The sequence below is a fragment of the Chelon labrosus genome (genome assembly GCF_963514085.1).
Source record: "Chelon labrosus genome assembly, chromosome: 17".
Taxonomy (NCBI): Eukaryota; Metazoa; Chordata; class Actinopteri; order Mugiliformes; family Mugilidae; genus Chelon; species Chelon labrosus.
The window spans coordinates 23,168,391-23,185,918 of record NC_140350.1 but is presented as its reverse complement, the minus strand read 5'-3'; the positions used below and the strand labels follow the sequence as shown (position 1 = coordinate 23,185,918).

Below are 17,528 nucleotides of genomic sequence, written 5' to 3'. Positions count from 1 at the left end.
AGTGTTTCCTCTTGAAACTGTATGTCCAAAATTTAGACTTGATTGCTGGCTCGGGAGGCTGAACCAGTCAGAAGAACACTCTCCTTTGTCCTGGGATATGACCAGACGTTTTTTTTTTTTTTTTCTTGGTAATACCTCTGTTTCCCTGGTAACACCTGAGGGACTGTGCAATACCTGGAACCCAGTCAATGTTATTGTGCTGGGCTGCTACCTGCGTGCTGCTTTGATGCCAGCCTTCAGAGAGTAATGAAGCGAGCACAGAGTGAGATGTATATTTCACTCCATTATTCTGGCGCTTTTATTCAGAATGAGACGGTGACATGGGAGGTGTCCGGTTATACTGTGCATTAAATTCAATTAAAGGACATCCTCCAGCCAATCGTAATTGAGTTTTCCCCCGGGGCAATGGTGCAATTAGCTGGACGATGTTAAGCAAACACTGCTGCACGCTGCTGCGTTTGCCTATGTAAATTGATTTTATGTTTGAGCAGATTAATGGAAAGAGGATGAGGGGACTCATAGAGGAGTGAGCAGACCATAGTCTATGCAGAGCAGAGCGGAGAGAGAGAGTCAGTTGATTGATTAATGATAGAGTTAATTTGTTAATTTGATGGTATATGCTGTTTACTTGCTAACATAAAGAAATCCGTCATTAGCAGAGGGGTGTTCTTCAGGCTAAATGGATGACGTGTTAGCGTGAAATAGAAAAGAGGACGGTGAGAACTGTAGAGAGGTCAGTGCTTGTCAGGTACAACAACCTTGTTACCATCCAGAGAGACCGGGTTTGGACTTCCTCCGTTCTTTCTGTCTGGATACTCCTGGATTCCTGTCAACCTCTTCCTTTGTCACAGACCTCCCAAAGTGCTCCCTGTTAAAGGAGACAGAGGCTACAGTGGGATGTCCCAAACGTGGCTAAACATCAGAAGAAGAGATGGGGCAAAATATATTTGACAGTAAACCGAGGCGATGCCCAAAAACGCGTTGGCACGCCGGGATGAAACGGAAGTCCAGTGAGACGTCTCGTAAAAGTCATCTGTGATTCACGTAGAGAGAGTCAGTTCCCTGGAGATATCTGATTAGTATCCTGCTGTGGACACTGCTGGACAGATCGTTGAGCACTGTCTCCGACACACACTGCAAAGTCTGTGGTGGAGACAGACGCCTGTGTCGGCAGAGAGACTTCTCTTCGTCTGTTTTTCTTCTTCGTTGTAATGTTTCGTCATTGTTGAATCATTGTTTCTGATCATTGAGGCTGTCAGTGTCCAGCAGCAAAGACAGCAGCTTGGAAGGGCACAATCATTTAAAACAGCAGTGACGTATCGTGACAGTTTAGTATGGCATGGTGACCTAGTTTCTTATTCACACATTGGGCGGTTACAAAGCAAAACTGTTGGTAGCTTTGAGTCGTAACTTTGGCCAGAAGGCTTCGCTTTGCTTCAGATCAGCTTTAACCAACTCTTGAGGGAAATATCTGGCTCTTTATCTGCTATATGCTCCACTATACTCAGCAGCTAGTGACGTACTGTGTTTGATAGATGAAAAAAGGCCTAAGTAGCAACAGTGGGGTTTGACAGCAATTTTACTTAAAGGCTGTTGGCAAGACTCCCTGAACTGCGTCCTGTTAAAACGCTCAGTTAATACATTTTTAAAGCCATTAATGAGTCATTGTTGTAAAATTTCCACACGGCTCATATGAGCTCTTAGTCTCTCGGTCAAATTAGACGAGCAGGCAGTGGCAGATAGAGAATCCCCAGCCCTGGCCCTAGCCCTAGCCTTAGCCCTAGTCCTAGTCCTAGCCTTAGTCCTAGCCTTAACCCTAACCCTTGCCCTAGCAGCCCTAGCCCTAAACCTAGCACAAGTCCAAGTCCAAGCCCTAGCCCTAGCTGTATTCATAGCCCTAGGACCAGACCAAGTCCAAGTTCAAGTCCTAGCCCTAGCCCTACCTCAAGCCCTAGTCCCAACAGACCACTAATGGAGAATACTTTTCTGGCTTACATGCAAATTTTCTTTCAAATAAATAGGTGCTACATTGGCTCTTATAATTGAATTCAGTTTTATTGATATAACATCAATAAGAATCAAAGTTGTCTCAAAACACAGTGACAGTGGCTGAGAAGGACTCCCTTTTAACAAAGTACATAGAACTATACTTTCTACCTCTTCTCCAGGGTGAAGTAATAATTGTCTTTATGATAAATGAAAGAGGCAAAATGAAAAAGGAAAAAAAAAAACTAATGAATATCAATTTAAAATGGCACAAACCGCACTGAAAGAACTCAAAGACCTAATGCCTACTTTCAAGTCGCTTTCGATAAGCTTGCAGTTGTTAAGCCTTCTGTGCATTTGCAACGCTGATATGGACGGCCATGGCCCGTGTGTGTATGTGTGTGTGGTTAAAAATAAGTGCTGAGGTAAAGGAAAAGCTGCCGCATACTCACGCAATCAGCAACTGTGGCATTGTTGCCTGAAAATTGCATTTCTATGTCACCGGGCATACAGGAGTGGAAAAACACAAAGCTGGGATAGCACTTTCAGGGCCTGTGTGTGTTTTTCTCTCCAGAGAGTTTGAAGTGGTCTGTGGAGCACGACAAAATGTAAAAAACAAAAAAAAATAAAATAAATCACATTGATTTGGTATGATTTGGGTGATTTCCTGGCGACTGCAGGGGTCTACTTCACCAGTAATTTAAGCAGGAACCGGCTCAACTGTGCTGCAGCTGCTGAAATGCTTTGGAAAGGATTAAAGCAAACCAATAAAATGATCAGTTTGTCTTCAAAGGCTACAATAAAATATGTAATGCAGAAACTGAATTGTATCTATATCAGTTATACATGAAAGGTGACTGTTGACATGATGGTTATGGGCTGTTTATGAAGACAAACAAACAAGCTCTCCTCCTCGTGCTCCTCAAAAGTGAAGCCAAAGCAAGTAGAGCTCCCCCTGGTGGCTGACTGCAGTGTAAGTCATAAGCTCCACCCCCTCCATGTTAGTGGGCGGGACTTGGGCCAAACTAAAACACTAAAATACACGTCAAATTCTTTTCAAGGATGGTTAGTGTCACTTTAGGTAGTTAATATAACGTTCATGGGTGTTCAAGTGTGAATTCTTTGGTTTCGTTTTAGCTAGTTATTTGACGCTACAGAAAATGCGAGCGAGTCTGTTGGAAGCGTGGGCGGAGCATCGATATCGTGGCGAGTACTGCGCAGACTCTGGCTCCAAACTCGCAAGATGGCGGCGCCCATATTCCAGGGAAAATAGCGTCAGTTTAGCCAATGCAAGGAAGTGACGACACATTGTCCATATTTATACAAATCTATGGCAGGTACACGTGTGAACACCCCAAGGACGCATTGAGATCACATTTGAGATCTCATTCATTTGATAATGTGAACCATAGCATTAAAGAACATCTACTCAACAGGGTTGCTCCTATATGTCACGACTGAACAAGGTTTGAACCCAAATGCACGACTCAGAGAAGACGTCCAAAATCACTTTATTTTTGAGGGAAAAACTAAAAATCACTCTTCATGAGGCAAAAAATTTTTAAAAAAACGATAAGAAGATCAATGACTAAGGAAACACAAAGTCTCTCTCTTAACGTAATCCAAGATAAAATAACAAAATGTTAAATAAACAAGGAAAATAACAAAAGCTCAAGGAAAACTATGACTAGGACAGGACAAACTGGCAAAATACTGAGGGAGACTCAGGTAATATATACATGCTGGGGTTAATTATGCACAGGTGAAAACAATCAGATAATCACAAAGGCGGGAACACACAGGAAGGACAAGCTAACTATAACACAAGAGGAAGCGATTAACAAAATAAAAGCAGAAATAACAGAAAAATAAAACACAAAGCAAAACATGAGAAGCTTTACTTCCTCAGTTTTGCCTCATTTATTCAAAAAAAAAAGAAAAGAAAAAACAACCGCTGTCATAAATGATCACCTGAAAAAGATAATTATGTTCAGAAAAATGTTTGTATTTGTTGAAAAAAGGCAAGGTGCTGTGTTTTGTATTAAAAAAACAACAGGAATACTTTTTGGTGCACAGGCCATGTGGGTTTGTTGTTTTTTTCTAGTCTCTAAAGAACAAATTAATTTTGATGAAGCCCATTAACTCATCATCTGCAACGGAGATGGCATCAGTCATCCAATCAGTGTTTGGCTCATTTTCAAGTAACTGCCAATACGGCAAATAGTTGCTGTGAACTTACTTTTACAAAAAAAACAAAAAGGCTAACTCCCAATGACTTTGATGTCTACACAGATTTATATGTCTGGTTTTCTGCCAGTAATAAGGATGGACGACAGCCAAAAGTCGGCACGAATGGCTGCATAAAGCTGTTTGTAGTTTCTAAATCATGTCTCTTTACAGGTCAACAAGACGGAAGACAAGTCCCTGGAGGAACGTGGACGCATCATGATTTCTCTCAAGTACAACACCCAGAAGTCTTGCCTGGTGGTGGGCATCATACGCTGCGCTCACCTCGCCGCCATGGACGCCAACGGCTTCTCCGACCCCTACGTCAAAACGTCAGTATGCAAAAGCCTCCAGACACAGTCGAACACACAAACCGGGGTCGTTCATCATATCATGTCTAGTGGGAGCATATTTAATAGCAGTTTAAATAGCAGCTTTTAAACAACTGATTTTCAGCTTTCTTGGATGGGATTGTGCTTTCTGAGATCTGGAGTTACATGAGGAAAGACGTCTGACAGGTGGTCTAGGGTGGTCAAAGGTATATGAAAGATTAAGAAATGTATAATTCATCACCCAAACTTTTAAACATCCATCCAATAAGTATTACAGACATTTTAAATGCACAAATTTCCAGTTTCAGCTCTTAATAAAGTGGTTTAGACAAACATGCGTGTTACAACCTGCCTGATCGTCCCACTTCTTGTGTTTTTTTCTACTTGCAAGACTCGTCTGTGGCGTTGTCACCGTACTCCAGATCGCACCAATTTCGTCTGGGTGGTGCACTTTTATTAAAATCAATGAAAAATTACGAGCAGGGCTGTGAAAACTGGAGCCAAGCTGTGATTATTTTTTTTTCACTAAAGGAAACAGTATTGTGGTTCTACAGCAAACAATCAGTCAATCAATCAGAAAAAAAAAAAAAATCAAATCAAAAGTCGCCAGTTTTCCCTGGTACACCAAAATTTTCAAGGTTTTTTTTATGTTGTTGTTTCAAACATTTTGAAGAACTTGGAAAAGGAGAAAAAGTTCTTGTTCAAGATGTTGCAGAAAAGTTCCAACGTAGCGCAAACGCACAAACCTTTTCGGATGCATGCTAACACCAAACAAATCCAAACGTGCATCAGAATTCATAGCTGACCGTTCGCACTGGTTTTGAGTTTCAAAATAAAATCAGGAACTTCACAATAAAGGTCAAGTTAAAAGTAAAACAATTAGAAAATGTTCAAAACTTTTTAATGCTGTGTACTTTTAAACACAAGTACAAGTTTTTTTGGATTACTTTCACGATTCTTTATGTTTTGCCTGTGTTTAGTCATACAATAATTCATTTGTTCATTCATTCATTCATTTTCTGAAAAGATTCAAACCGAGACCTTCTTGCTGTGAGGCATCAGTGCTGCAGTTTCAACTGATTCATTTAATGTGTAAGAATAAAACCACACTTTGCCGCGGACACTGAGGTACTAACGACCAACGTCATGGTTTTCAAGGATGTGACCAAGAGGAAGGTTCATTCACTGGATCACCAGCGTCATTACCCACCTGCCCCCTGGCCTCATGAATATATTGATGCCAAGTTTTACTGCAGAAAGCCCTTTAGTAGCTGAGATATCTGAGTCACATCAGACAAACTATCTGCAGCGTATCAGAAACTAAATTGTTCGTGCATATTGTAGTGTATAAACATGGCCTGACTTCATATAAAACAACCTGTCGATAGAACATTTCTCCTCCGAGCACCGAATGCACACAACAGTGCTATTTTTAGTGGACGTGAGGCGCACTGTAGAAATGGATTAGCTGGCAGCGCCGATGTTTTAGCACAAAAGAGGGCCGACTACCTGTGATTATCAGCTGCATGAAAGACACAGCGCAAGAGGCCATCCGCGGGGCCTGCAATTTGAACGAAAGTCCAATTTATCACACCTGAACATTTCCCAAGTCTTTCATCTGAGCCGAGCAATGAAAGTGCAATTAATTTCCGACTCGGCTGTGCACACCTCGAGAACAAAAGCGCGTCGGGAGGAGAGGGGCTGGCAACAATTTTCCGACGATCTGAGGTTGAGAAAATCACCCTGAAGCTTGAAGGACACGGTGCTGATAATAGATTTACTGACGGGCTCACGTGACGGGAGGGGAATAAAGATATTGTATACTCTGAGAGATGAACGGCAGACGGCAGATTTGTCTCCTCTGTCAATCCGAGGCATCGAATCACAGCTGTCACCTGAACATTTACGGCATCCTCTCCAGCAGGACACCTTCTTTAAATACATTTTTCCCCTCTAATGTCGACAAAATAGCGGCGCACGTCACTGGAAATGAATAAATGCCCTCCTTAATGGCTCTTAAGTCAAGAGCATTTCATCAACCTCAGATGTAGAAAGAAGTATATTTTAAGAATGAGTACTTGCCGCTTACACCTCACTCTGCTGCACAAAAGCGTTGTTTGCATCCTAACCTTCCCTCTTAGATTGTTCTGCCCGAGGGTCGGCAGTCCCATTACACGACAACAATTAGGTTCGCTGCAATATCCTCATCAACAACAATTTCAGCTCCCACTTCCCCCTTGGGGTAAGTTTGTGAGCAATAACCCACTTAGCCTCCCTTTAAGGCCCGTTGTTAACTTGGGAAATTGAAGTCCGCGTGAGTTCGGCGAGCACGTAAACCGAGGAGAAGGTGGGACGCGACGGGCCGCTGTAATTGCAACGAAATACACCACGCGCTGGGTTTGAGATGACTGCGATCCTGCCTTTTGCATCATTTATGAAGGCAGAACAGAAACAAAGGTCTACGCCTCGCACAAACGCTGCCTGCACATATGTCTGCACCCGGAGCAACAGCGGCGCCGAGAATCTGTTTCCACCGCTGACTCGCCGGCAAACGGAAAATGAACAACTGAGCAACACCTCAGCAAATCTAAGCAGATATACAGTCAAGATTTATCCATACCAGATAGTTTTATACTTTGGTATGAATCTGTGCAAATGAAATTCTGAAAACACACAGTCTGGATTTAGTTTTAGTAAAGTGGATCTAATAAACTGTCTCTTCAAATGTCTAAAGAGAAAGAGAACAATAACCAAGACCCTGACGGTTCACCAGAATTTGTTTTTGCAATATTCTCAGTTTCCAGCGTGTCTCTTCTCGTGCATTTAATATTTTTTCGATGAAGCTGGTCAACTTGCAGCTCTCGTTAATAGCAGTTCTTCCTACTGAGACATATTTCTAATACTAAATACTGAAAACATTCCCAACGTTGCCTCCGAAAGGATCGTACGTCAAGTTAAAATCTGTCTTTAACTTTTTAGATAAAAAAACAAACACAACTTGGCGAGAGAAGGATTTATTGGAGGAGGGTTGGGTTAGTTCTCGCCACGTGTGCCTAATAAAGTGGCCCCTCAAAACTGAGCCAATGACAGGGAAAATAACAAGACCCTGGAGGTTGACTAGAATAAGTTTTTTGTTTTTGCAACACCTCTGCACCATACTCTCAGTTTCCAGCAGCATAATAACTTATACATTTAATTTTTTTTTTTTTTTGTTGAAGCTGTTTTACAGAGCTGCTGCTGATTTAACTGGCTGCACCGTTTCATAGTAGTGCTTCCTATTGAGACACATTTGTAAATCTTTGGTATGAATCAGAATCAGCATCAGAATACTTTATTAATCCTTCAAGGAATTTGTTTTGTTGCTGTTGCTTCCATAAAGTGACAGTTCCAAGTTAACAGAGCAAATACAATAGAATAAAAGTTGTACAAAAATATATAAAAGTAAGTAAGATGCATTTAAAGTAAAAGAAATAATATTGCACAAGTATTCACAATATACAGAGGTAAGAGGTTGCAAATAAATTAACAGAGTCTGAAGTGTTGACAGTGTTAAGAGTGACCAACACTCAGCGGGAGGAGTTATAAAGTTTGATGGCCAGTGTGTTGTGGAGTGGGTGAGATGTGTTGTCCAGGATGGTCTCCACTGTTGCCAGCATCCTCCTCTCTGACACTGTGTTTAAAGAGTCAAGGCAGAAAAGGATCACACGTGGAGTTAAAATCTGTCTTTAAATAATTAACAAACATAACCTTGGTCAATATGTCCACTACTAATGTGTAGAGAAGCTGGGTTAGGGTTAGGGTTAGCTAGTCAAAAGTTATTGGTGTTAAAGTCCAAGTCGAGTTGCAAGTCTTTCTACATTTTGTCAAGATAGATAGATAGATAGATAGATAGATAGATAGATAAGACAACTGATCAATTTGTGGCTTTTTTTTAACATAAAAGCAAATATATGTATTTTTAAACTGTTTAAAACACACTAAACGAGTGAAAGTACACCTACAGTAAGTACTACTGGGGGAGCAATGCACGTTTGACCAGTATGTTTGTAATATGCATTTATTTCACTTATATTTAGCACACAAATGACAATGTGCTATAAATGTACTTACTGATACTGAGGTACGTTTTATTACATTAAAATAAAATGCACTTCATTTTTACCCAGGAACCAACATGCTCTCAGTTTCCAGTGTGTTACATGGCCATTACTAAATATAATACGTGTCACACAGGAGCACAATAACTGGTACATTTAATATTCCATTTTGGTTGAAGCTGTTCTACAGAGCTGCTGATTCAACCAGCTGCACTCTTTAATAGTACAGTGGTGTGAGTCAAGGCAGACTAAATGCTGAAACTGTTTAAATAATAACTGAACATAAACTGGCTCCTCAAAGAAACTTTAATTTATACTTTAAATCACTGCATCTTTCAACAGTATTAACTGCAGTGCACTTTATTAAGAGATATCTCAAATACTGACTAAATACTGAAAACACTTCTCAGTATCACACCGTTCAACAACCACGACCCTGTATTAAGACTAAACCTCTCTAAGACAGTTTAAATTATAAATGAACAAGAAAGACAATAAGAGGAACAACAGAGCAACATCCTGAAGGCTATGCAGGATAAGTAACTCGTGTTTTATACGCGACGCCTCAAACACCACAGACTCCTACTGAATATTTCACGACTTACTCTCAGTTTCCAGTTTGTTACGGACTCCAAACTATAATGCGGTCTAATACAACGGCACAATAACTTGTGCACGGAGCTGCTTTTTTAAAATTAAATTTGCCACCAACTTGTGCTGTTTAATCAAGCACTTTATTCTCATTTTACTGTACAGAGTAAATACTGGAAACAGGAAAGTCTGAGCCTCTCTTGAACAGTTCAAATAAAAATGATATGTCTTTGGTCAAAGTAGGATTTATTGAAGGAGTGTCGACAATAAACTGGAGTCACAAAAACCTGTAAAGAATGAAGTCAGGTTTTATTTATACTGCATATTTTTCCACATACAGCTGCACTGTTTAATTTTGGTCGAATTTCCTGAGAGACGTTTTTAATACTGTGTATTTCAACATGTACATGGATGCAGAAGCTCTTCTACCATACTATAAATGACTCCCTAATTACATTGAGAGCAGTTTAAATAAAAACTTAACTTTGGTCAAAGCTACATTGCGTTTAGCTGCCTACAGGAGGGAGGTGGCCAGTCGACAACCTCGCCATCAACACCGACAAGACCAAGGAGATGATAGTGGACGTGGGGGCAGGAGAGGAGCCCTCATCAGCCACTGTTTATCTGGGAGCTTGAAGTGGAAAGAGCAGCTTTAAGTACCTGGGGGTCCATGTTACTGAAGACCTCACATGGACACTGAGCACCACACAGTTGGTCAAGAAGGCTCAACAGCGGCTGCACTTCCTGAGGAGGCCGAAGAAGTTCAACATGTCGTCTAAGATCCTCTGCGACTTCTACAGCTGCGTCGTTCAGAGCATCTTGACCGGCTGCATCACCGTGTGCTACGGCAGCACTAACGCCTGCAGAGAGTGATCACCAGGACTCCAGTGAACCTCTCTGCAGAGCATCTACAAGCGTAGAGTCCACAGGAGAGCTGCCTCCATTCACCCAACCCAGACTGTTCACACTCCTACCCTCAGGATGGAGATACAGGAGTGTGAAATGTAGGACCTCGAAACTGAAGAAGTCCTTTTTTCCCCACCACCATCAGACTCCTAAACAGCTGACAGGAATCTAGAATCATGGACTACCTCATGCTTACACTCTTATTTGCACACTGATATTTGCACTAGCTATCTTTTTATATTCTCAGATTTTATGCTGTTAGACATTTGGGCGGACGGCAAAAGAAGGGAAACACCTTTCTACGCTGTGCACGTGACAACAAACTCTTTGGATCTCTCGAATCCGAGCGTTCCTAATAAACTGGCACCGCAAATATCTGGAAAGGAAGAAAGAAAACAACAGTGACATATCACCGTGATCCTAGAGGGGTATCCCGAAGAGGCGGAGCGGCCCCTGAGTTCATAACAGCCTGATACCGATATGACAACTTGAGATTAAAGGGCTAAATAAACTACACGCTGGTGGCCCGGGAGCATCGACTGACTTCGGGAGTGTCTCGCTGCCTCCAGGCGAGGTGTCTTCTCTTCTGTAATCTCATCAAAAAGACACTAAAAAGAGATTTCATTGCTTAACGGACCGTGTGTTGGACATCTGTCTTGATGGAGGAGGGTGACGCATCAGCAGCAGCGGCATTTATGTATTGCAGAGTGAGAAAAACAAATACCTATATATGTAAAGTGTGTTAAACTAAGACAATGTAGAGTGTGTTTTGCAATGCAACCTGTGGTAAATATAGGGCAGTACCACAGCACCCCCTGGAGGACAGAACAATATAAAAGCTGGGAAATGTCCAGGGAGATGACATTACGTTGTCTGAGGTTTTAAATTACTGATGGGTTTTTTCAAAATGTCTGAAAAGACGAATGCAAAGAAAGCTTTGAGTCCTGTATTAAGTCTACCTCCCTCCCCTTTCGTCTCCCCCAGGTACCTGAAGCCTGACGAGAACAAAAAGTCAAAGCACAAGACTGCTGTGAAAAAGAAGACGCTCAATCCCGAGTTCAATGAGGTATAAACCGCTGCTGCTGCTCGGGTAAAACCTTGCGGCTCCGGTTTCATTTTATCCGTATTTTCCTTTCACTCTGTCTGAGTCGACTGTTTATCTGGTGCTTTTATGTGCCGAGCCACCTCCATCGCCCCCCGGGACAGGCCAACGCCATCTTGAGAGGGCACGGCTGACGGGTTGAAAACAAGCACATTTTTCTTAATTCATCACAAGATAAGATTACTTGTCGGGGCGAGCATCAGAACCAAAGCCTTGTCTAGATTTAGGCGGGACTATGTCACGGGAGACGACCTTATGTCATCTTTTCTCATTTGATGAAAATCTTTGTTTGGTGCATGTCGCCACCAAAGATTACGATGTTGATGAAACAGATTTAAAAACCACTGCTGTTATCATTTCTTTAAAGACCGCGGTTCTTTCTTAGCTTGAGCATGGCTAGGATAGCAAGGAAGTTAGGAACAGATCACAATCTTAGCAACATCTGAATAAAAATGTAAGCTTTATGTGAGCCGCGGCTGATAGTTGTGAATGTGCAAATGAGTGCCTTGGCAATTTAGTGCTGTAGAAAAACGCTTTGAAAATACATTTAGAGTGGCACCAATCATAATATAACATTTACAGTTAAAGCTGTAGAAATCATACATTTGAAGTTGCAGCAATCAAACATTTAAGGTTGCAGGAATCATACATAGTAAGATGCAGCAATTAAACATTTAAAGCTGCAGAAATATACACTTAAAGTTGCAGGAATCAAGATTTAAAGCTGCAGCAATTAAACATTTAAAGCTGCAGAAATACACATTTAAAGCTGCATGAATCATACATAGTAAAACGCAGCAATCAAACTGTAAGATGCAGCAATTACACATTTAAAGCTGCAGAAATATACATTTGAAGTTGCAGGAATATACATTGACAGCTGCAGTAATCATACATAGTAAGATGCAGCAATTAAACATTTAAGGCTCTATGAATAATACATTTAAAGCTGCAGGAATTCTTAGTTTTTACAAATAAATGAACAAAAAGACATTGTCATAGACTGTGCCAAAATTGTGCAAACTTTTCAGGTTTCAAATGTTTTGCAGTTTGCTTAAGAGACAGAATAATTCAAAGTTAGGTCTGCAGTCCAAAACAAAACCAGGTCTGTGAAACATTTAGATCCTGGAATGTGGAGAGAAACATGAACAAATAGAACAGATTGCTGTTTGTTTACACCAAATTAACTATTTTTGGTCCAAGTTGCCAAAAAAATCAAATAATGCTTCTTTAAGCTAGGGAGCTGACATACAGTACAATGGGTTATTTAGAGCCTCCAGAGGTGCAACGCTGCAGCTTTGTTAAATTCATCAGGACACAATTTTAGCAATCAACACATTTATTTTCTCGCAGACTGAGTCAGAGCCGCTCGGTCTCACAGCCGAACGCCTCCTTTGTAGTGATTGATTGTAAATTCTGTTGACATCAGAGTCTCCGAGGACCCGGCCGTGTTCTGCAGAAGGACGCCAAACGCGGTTCTCGAGGCTGAGCGGGCCCTGCCGTGCTTCATGGCACGAGGCGGCTCGGGCTCGGGGAGGACTGGCCCGTATACGAGCGGACGTCCGCGGCCAAACGCTCACGCAGGCCAGCGGCTTGACATTTCCTCTGACATTTTTGCACCCATATTCCTCCATCACCTCTTGGCCTTTCTGTCAGAGACAATGGGGGCTTCCTCCGTAGCGAGGCATCGATTTCATTAAGGGGGAGCAGCAACCCCGATTGAACCACAGATTGAAATCCAGAATAAAGGCTCCTGTTTCACACATTGCAAATTCAAATCAGTAACAAAAATGCTAAACAACGAGGCGTGGCTTCATCCGAACATGAAACAAATGTCAGCTCCACTCATGATTGTAATGATTATTATGCAAACCCCAAAACCGTGCAGAAGAGTGTTCTGTTGTGAAGGTGCTGAAGCAGAATGGACTCTCACGTTCTCCCGTTTCACTTTCTGCAGGAGTTCTGTTACGACATAAAATATGCAGACCTCACCAAAAAGACCTTGGAGGTGACCGTGTGGGACTACGACATCGGAAAGTCGAACGATTTCATAGGTAAGCACAGGTGGGGCCCGTACCACGCCAGCTCTGCGCTCATGACAGATGACGGTGACGGAGGGACGAGCAGCTTCAGCAGAACAACTGGCACTTCTGTCCAGCTGAGTCTGCCATCTGGCCGGCCCTGCCCGTGCCCAGGGGCTGGGGAACAAACAAGTAGTGAGCCATACTGGGTACTGGTTAAAGGTACCCTATGCAGCTTTTTCACCAGTATTCTGATTGTTTGTCCGTGGTCAGAGCCTGGGAGTTGTCTTTGCATCCTCAACTGTTTCAGACAAAGACCCCCAGAGCAGATGCTAATGGCTATCATGGCAGTTCTTTGTTCTAGTGCATTTGCAAGTTGTCAGCAGTTTGTTTCTGCTTGTAGCCCCGCTCAGACCTTGCCCACCTAACATCCGTCCTGGGCCATCCCATCACCAGTGACCAGCTTAAAGTCCAGGTGTGAACACGCATGATGTCAGTCCACATTTTGAGATGGTCTGAGACACGTTTGGCTGCATTCCTTTCGTAGTGTGAACACACAATGTATCCTGGGTGACATTAAAGACCGCCTACTCAGCAGAGAGGAGTAAGAGGAGTTTAACCGCTGTTGTAAATGATCGCTGGAAAATAAAGCTTTTTTAGCGAGAGACAGAGAGAAACTTCACAGCTTGTTCCAGCTGTTAGTAGGCAGAGACCCATCAGCAGCTCCTAAATGATGTGGGAGTTTATTTGCGTACAGAGAGAGAAACTGAGATCAGATCTCAAGTGCTGGCTGGGGATGCGTTTTAATGCCAGGTACTTAAAGTCCGCTCTGGATTGCCCAGGCTGGATGCTAATGCAAAGCCTGAACGGAGCCATAGACCCATAAAACTAAACTAATTTCCATTAATGTTACTCTCTAAAGGCTCTTTTATAGTACTGCGGGACATAGACTCCGTAACCTATGTACAAAGCCTGCACTGGTGTGAGCCATTTATACTTGTGCGCTCGTCAACACTGTGTCTTTTTTACCAGTCGGGTTCACTTTTGTTTCTTCTTCCTGCTTCACTTTCAACAATGGCAACTGAAACTTTCACCGAAATCTCGCCGAAGATGAGTCGTACAAATGTTTGCATCTCTGAACCTCCTCAGTTAACTTTTGATGGAGAAGCAGCCAGTAAATAACAAAACGGAAACACGCTACGTGTCTTCGTCGCCGTGGCACGTAGTTACGTTTCAAGGGAGGTGCATGTCCGGCAACGTCAAAATGACGCAGAAGCCTAAACCGCCTACAAGTAGGTGCAACAAACCTTTAGCATCTCAACAATACCATTTCCATTTGCAACTGGCTCAAGCCATTTAAGTTAAATCATATCAACACTATGAATGCTAATTAATGGAAGAATATATATTAAAATCAACAAAAGTATCATCAATTAAAGTTTCTAATTTCACAGATTTCATATTCAAATATGTTATTATAAGAAAATGTTTGAATAAAAGGTTAAAAGTTTAATGGTTGAAGATATCATTATTCTTATTATTAATTAGTGGTAATTTAAGCAAAGGATTAATCAGCGACTCAGAAAGTAAATGTTTGTTGCAGCACTATTTCTCATTTCTCATGCATTTGCATTCGTATTGCCCGTTTTTAGTATTTTACATCCTTCATTGGACACATCTGCTTTATATTTATGTCTGGAAATCATGGCTGAAATATTACAAAACCCGTAAAGAAGCATCTTAAAATAATATAATAAAATGTTCCTTTCAAAAAGTCAATTGTTTTGTCGTAAGCTTGAGAACAGATTAGCATATAAGAGCGTTTCCCTTGAGAAATAGTCACATAATTGTTCATTTTTTAGACATTGTGTTTATATTAGACTGCATTTCTCTGTTTGGGGATTATTCTGCTATTTTGCTTTTCCCTGATAAATCAACAAGGAGTCTCTGGTCTCATCTGCTCAGAGCAGTTTCTTTTTTTTTCTTTTCACAACAAAGATATATCTTAATTTAGGAGTTATTTCTTCCTGTGTGCACGTATCAATCCCGTTTATGCTTTGTGTCTTTCTCCGCATACATAGTCGTGGCCGTGCAGTGGCGTCCAAAAGTCTGAGGTTTCAGTGTGAACCTGGAAATAGTACGTTTAGTAGAAATGTTTAAGATGCCATCTTGCAAGTTTGGAGCCAGAGTCTGATCAGTACGATCCGAGGGTGGAGCCACGCAGAGCCGCGATATCAACTACCTTCTTCTGTGCCGTAGCCTGGTGGATAGTTTGGGTTTGTACAGGAACATCTGTGGGTGCTGCCCATCAGAAACTCACATGACTAGAGTCTGTTAATGACCAGATACTCATCTGTAGTTGGAGGAAATTGGAAATCCCCTTGCCAAGATAATCTGCCATCAGTTTGCAACGCAATCTAAACATCTGTCCCCAAAGAGTGTCACCCCTGTTCACACCTTGAGACTATTGACATGAATGAATTAGAGGGCCAAAACAGATAGTCCTCCAATTACAGATCAGTATCTGGTTGTTAACAGACCCTAATCATGTGAGTTTCTGGCGGGCACCAACCACAGATGTTCCTATTTAAACCCCAACTGCCCACCGGTTCTTTAAAACTAAAGAAGCTACTTGGATGAAACGTCTTCAAGAAACTCTACGAGTCCAGTTGCTGTTGTTCCAGCTTGTTTCTTCAATATTTGCAAGCATGTAGAAGTGCAGTTTTTTGGTCCAGGCACAGGCAAAGCGAAATGTCGAAAGCGCCATTACAGCCATACCATAAATATATCCAAATATCTACACTTTGAGATTGAAAACCATGTTCATCACAGATACAGAAACGACTAAATAAAGACTCCAATCAGCGAAAGCCCCGTCGTCAAAGAGGAGCTGTCGAGTAGAGTCTCGGTGGACGAGGAGCATCTCTGAGCCTCTTCTCGGGAGGGTAGACGAGGACAAACACTTGGAGAGGGCTAAGGCGTACCAGCATTTCAGTGGCTGAGTCATTTACTGAAGAGTCCAAGTTGGAGATTTTTGGCCGGAACAAACGGGTGAATGTACGGATGAAAACGAGAGAGAGAATCATATCAAATGATGGCAGAAGCATTCAAGTACACTTTACCTACTCTGATAGTAGACACTTGCACCAAATCACTTACAAGTTATCTGCACTACACCTATATCGGTGGTTGTGATCAGTCAGTTGCGTCTACAACGGTACAACAGAGGCTAAATCATCAGATCACCTTCAAAGACTAAAACACTACCAGGAATTAGATTAAGGAATAGCTCAGTGTGCTTACTAATGATCACATTAAACTATGATGGATGCCTCGGGCGACGTAGCAGAGCACAGGATAACGCTAGTGACTTCAGATAGCACCATTATTCATTCAACACATGTCTGTGCTTCATTGAGTATTTAATATCCTGTCTATCAACCTTTTATCTGGGTGTATAAAATAGTTTGGGTCTACTTTCTAATCCTTCATTAAGTGTTGATAAGTTATAAATAAATCATGTGCTAACTTGATATATTTTTCAACCTCCCTTCCCTCCCCATTTGGCTGCTGCTGTTGTCAGATGTATTTTAAGCATGCACCATTAATAAACCTCTTTTAAAGCTTCTCTAATGGCCGTAAAATGTCTCTAATGCTCAGCTGTTTTGTGCCGTTGCTAAGAGATTATAATGATTTTCTGATGCGACGCATTGTGAATCTCCAGCACGCGCTTTGCAAAAGACCTCAGGGTGACTCATGCCGTCTCTGTCCCCCCCCCCCCCCTGTTCTTCTAGGTGGAGTATCTCTGGGCATCAATGCAAACGGCGAGAGGCTCAAACACTGGTTCGACTGCCTCAAAAACAAGGACAAAAAAATTGAGCGCTGGCACACGTTGACCAATGAACTACCCGGCTCGTTAAATGACTGAAGACCTTCATCCTGTCGTCCGACCTGTTGGTTCCCCGGCTGCACCAGACACCGACTCCCGCCTTCATTTGCCTGCCTCCTCCTCCTCCTCCTCCTCCTCCTCCTCTCAGCATCCTGGGTTTTCCTCATGTTGGCCACAGCGACCCGCGACACCTCTCCTTGGGAATGTATTTCCTCTCAACAGGGCTTGAATAAACATATCCAAATCTTATGTTCAACACCACCTTCGCAAATACAATAGGGGTTACACAGCTCGACAAAATGTACGACGGGGCTCGCTGCGTTGGTTTTCCCAGATAAAAGGAGCCTAGTATTCAATGAGATCTTTTATAGCGGCTGA

At 42.1% G+C, this 17,528-nt stretch overlaps 1 protein-coding gene across 1 annotated transcript in view; it reads left to right on the top strand.

Moving 5' to 3' along the window:
• Positions 1 to 17,189, top strand: part of doc2b (double C2-like domains, beta) — a gene marked incomplete at both ends in the record, with an annotated part of 136,448 nt that extends 119,259 nt beyond the window's left edge. The window contains 4 exons of the mRNA XM_084564241.1: positions 4,387 to 4,544; positions 11,123 to 11,204; positions 13,198 to 13,294; positions 17,056 to 17,189. Of these exons, the coding sequence (XP_084420367.1) occupies positions 4,387 to 4,544; positions 11,123 to 11,204; positions 13,198 to 13,294; positions 17,056 to 17,189 (471 nt within the window). The remainder of the gene's footprint in view (positions 1 to 4,386; positions 4,545 to 11,122; positions 11,205 to 13,197; positions 13,295 to 17,055) is intronic.
• Between the last annotated feature and the right edge of the window lie 339 nt (positions 17,190 to 17,528).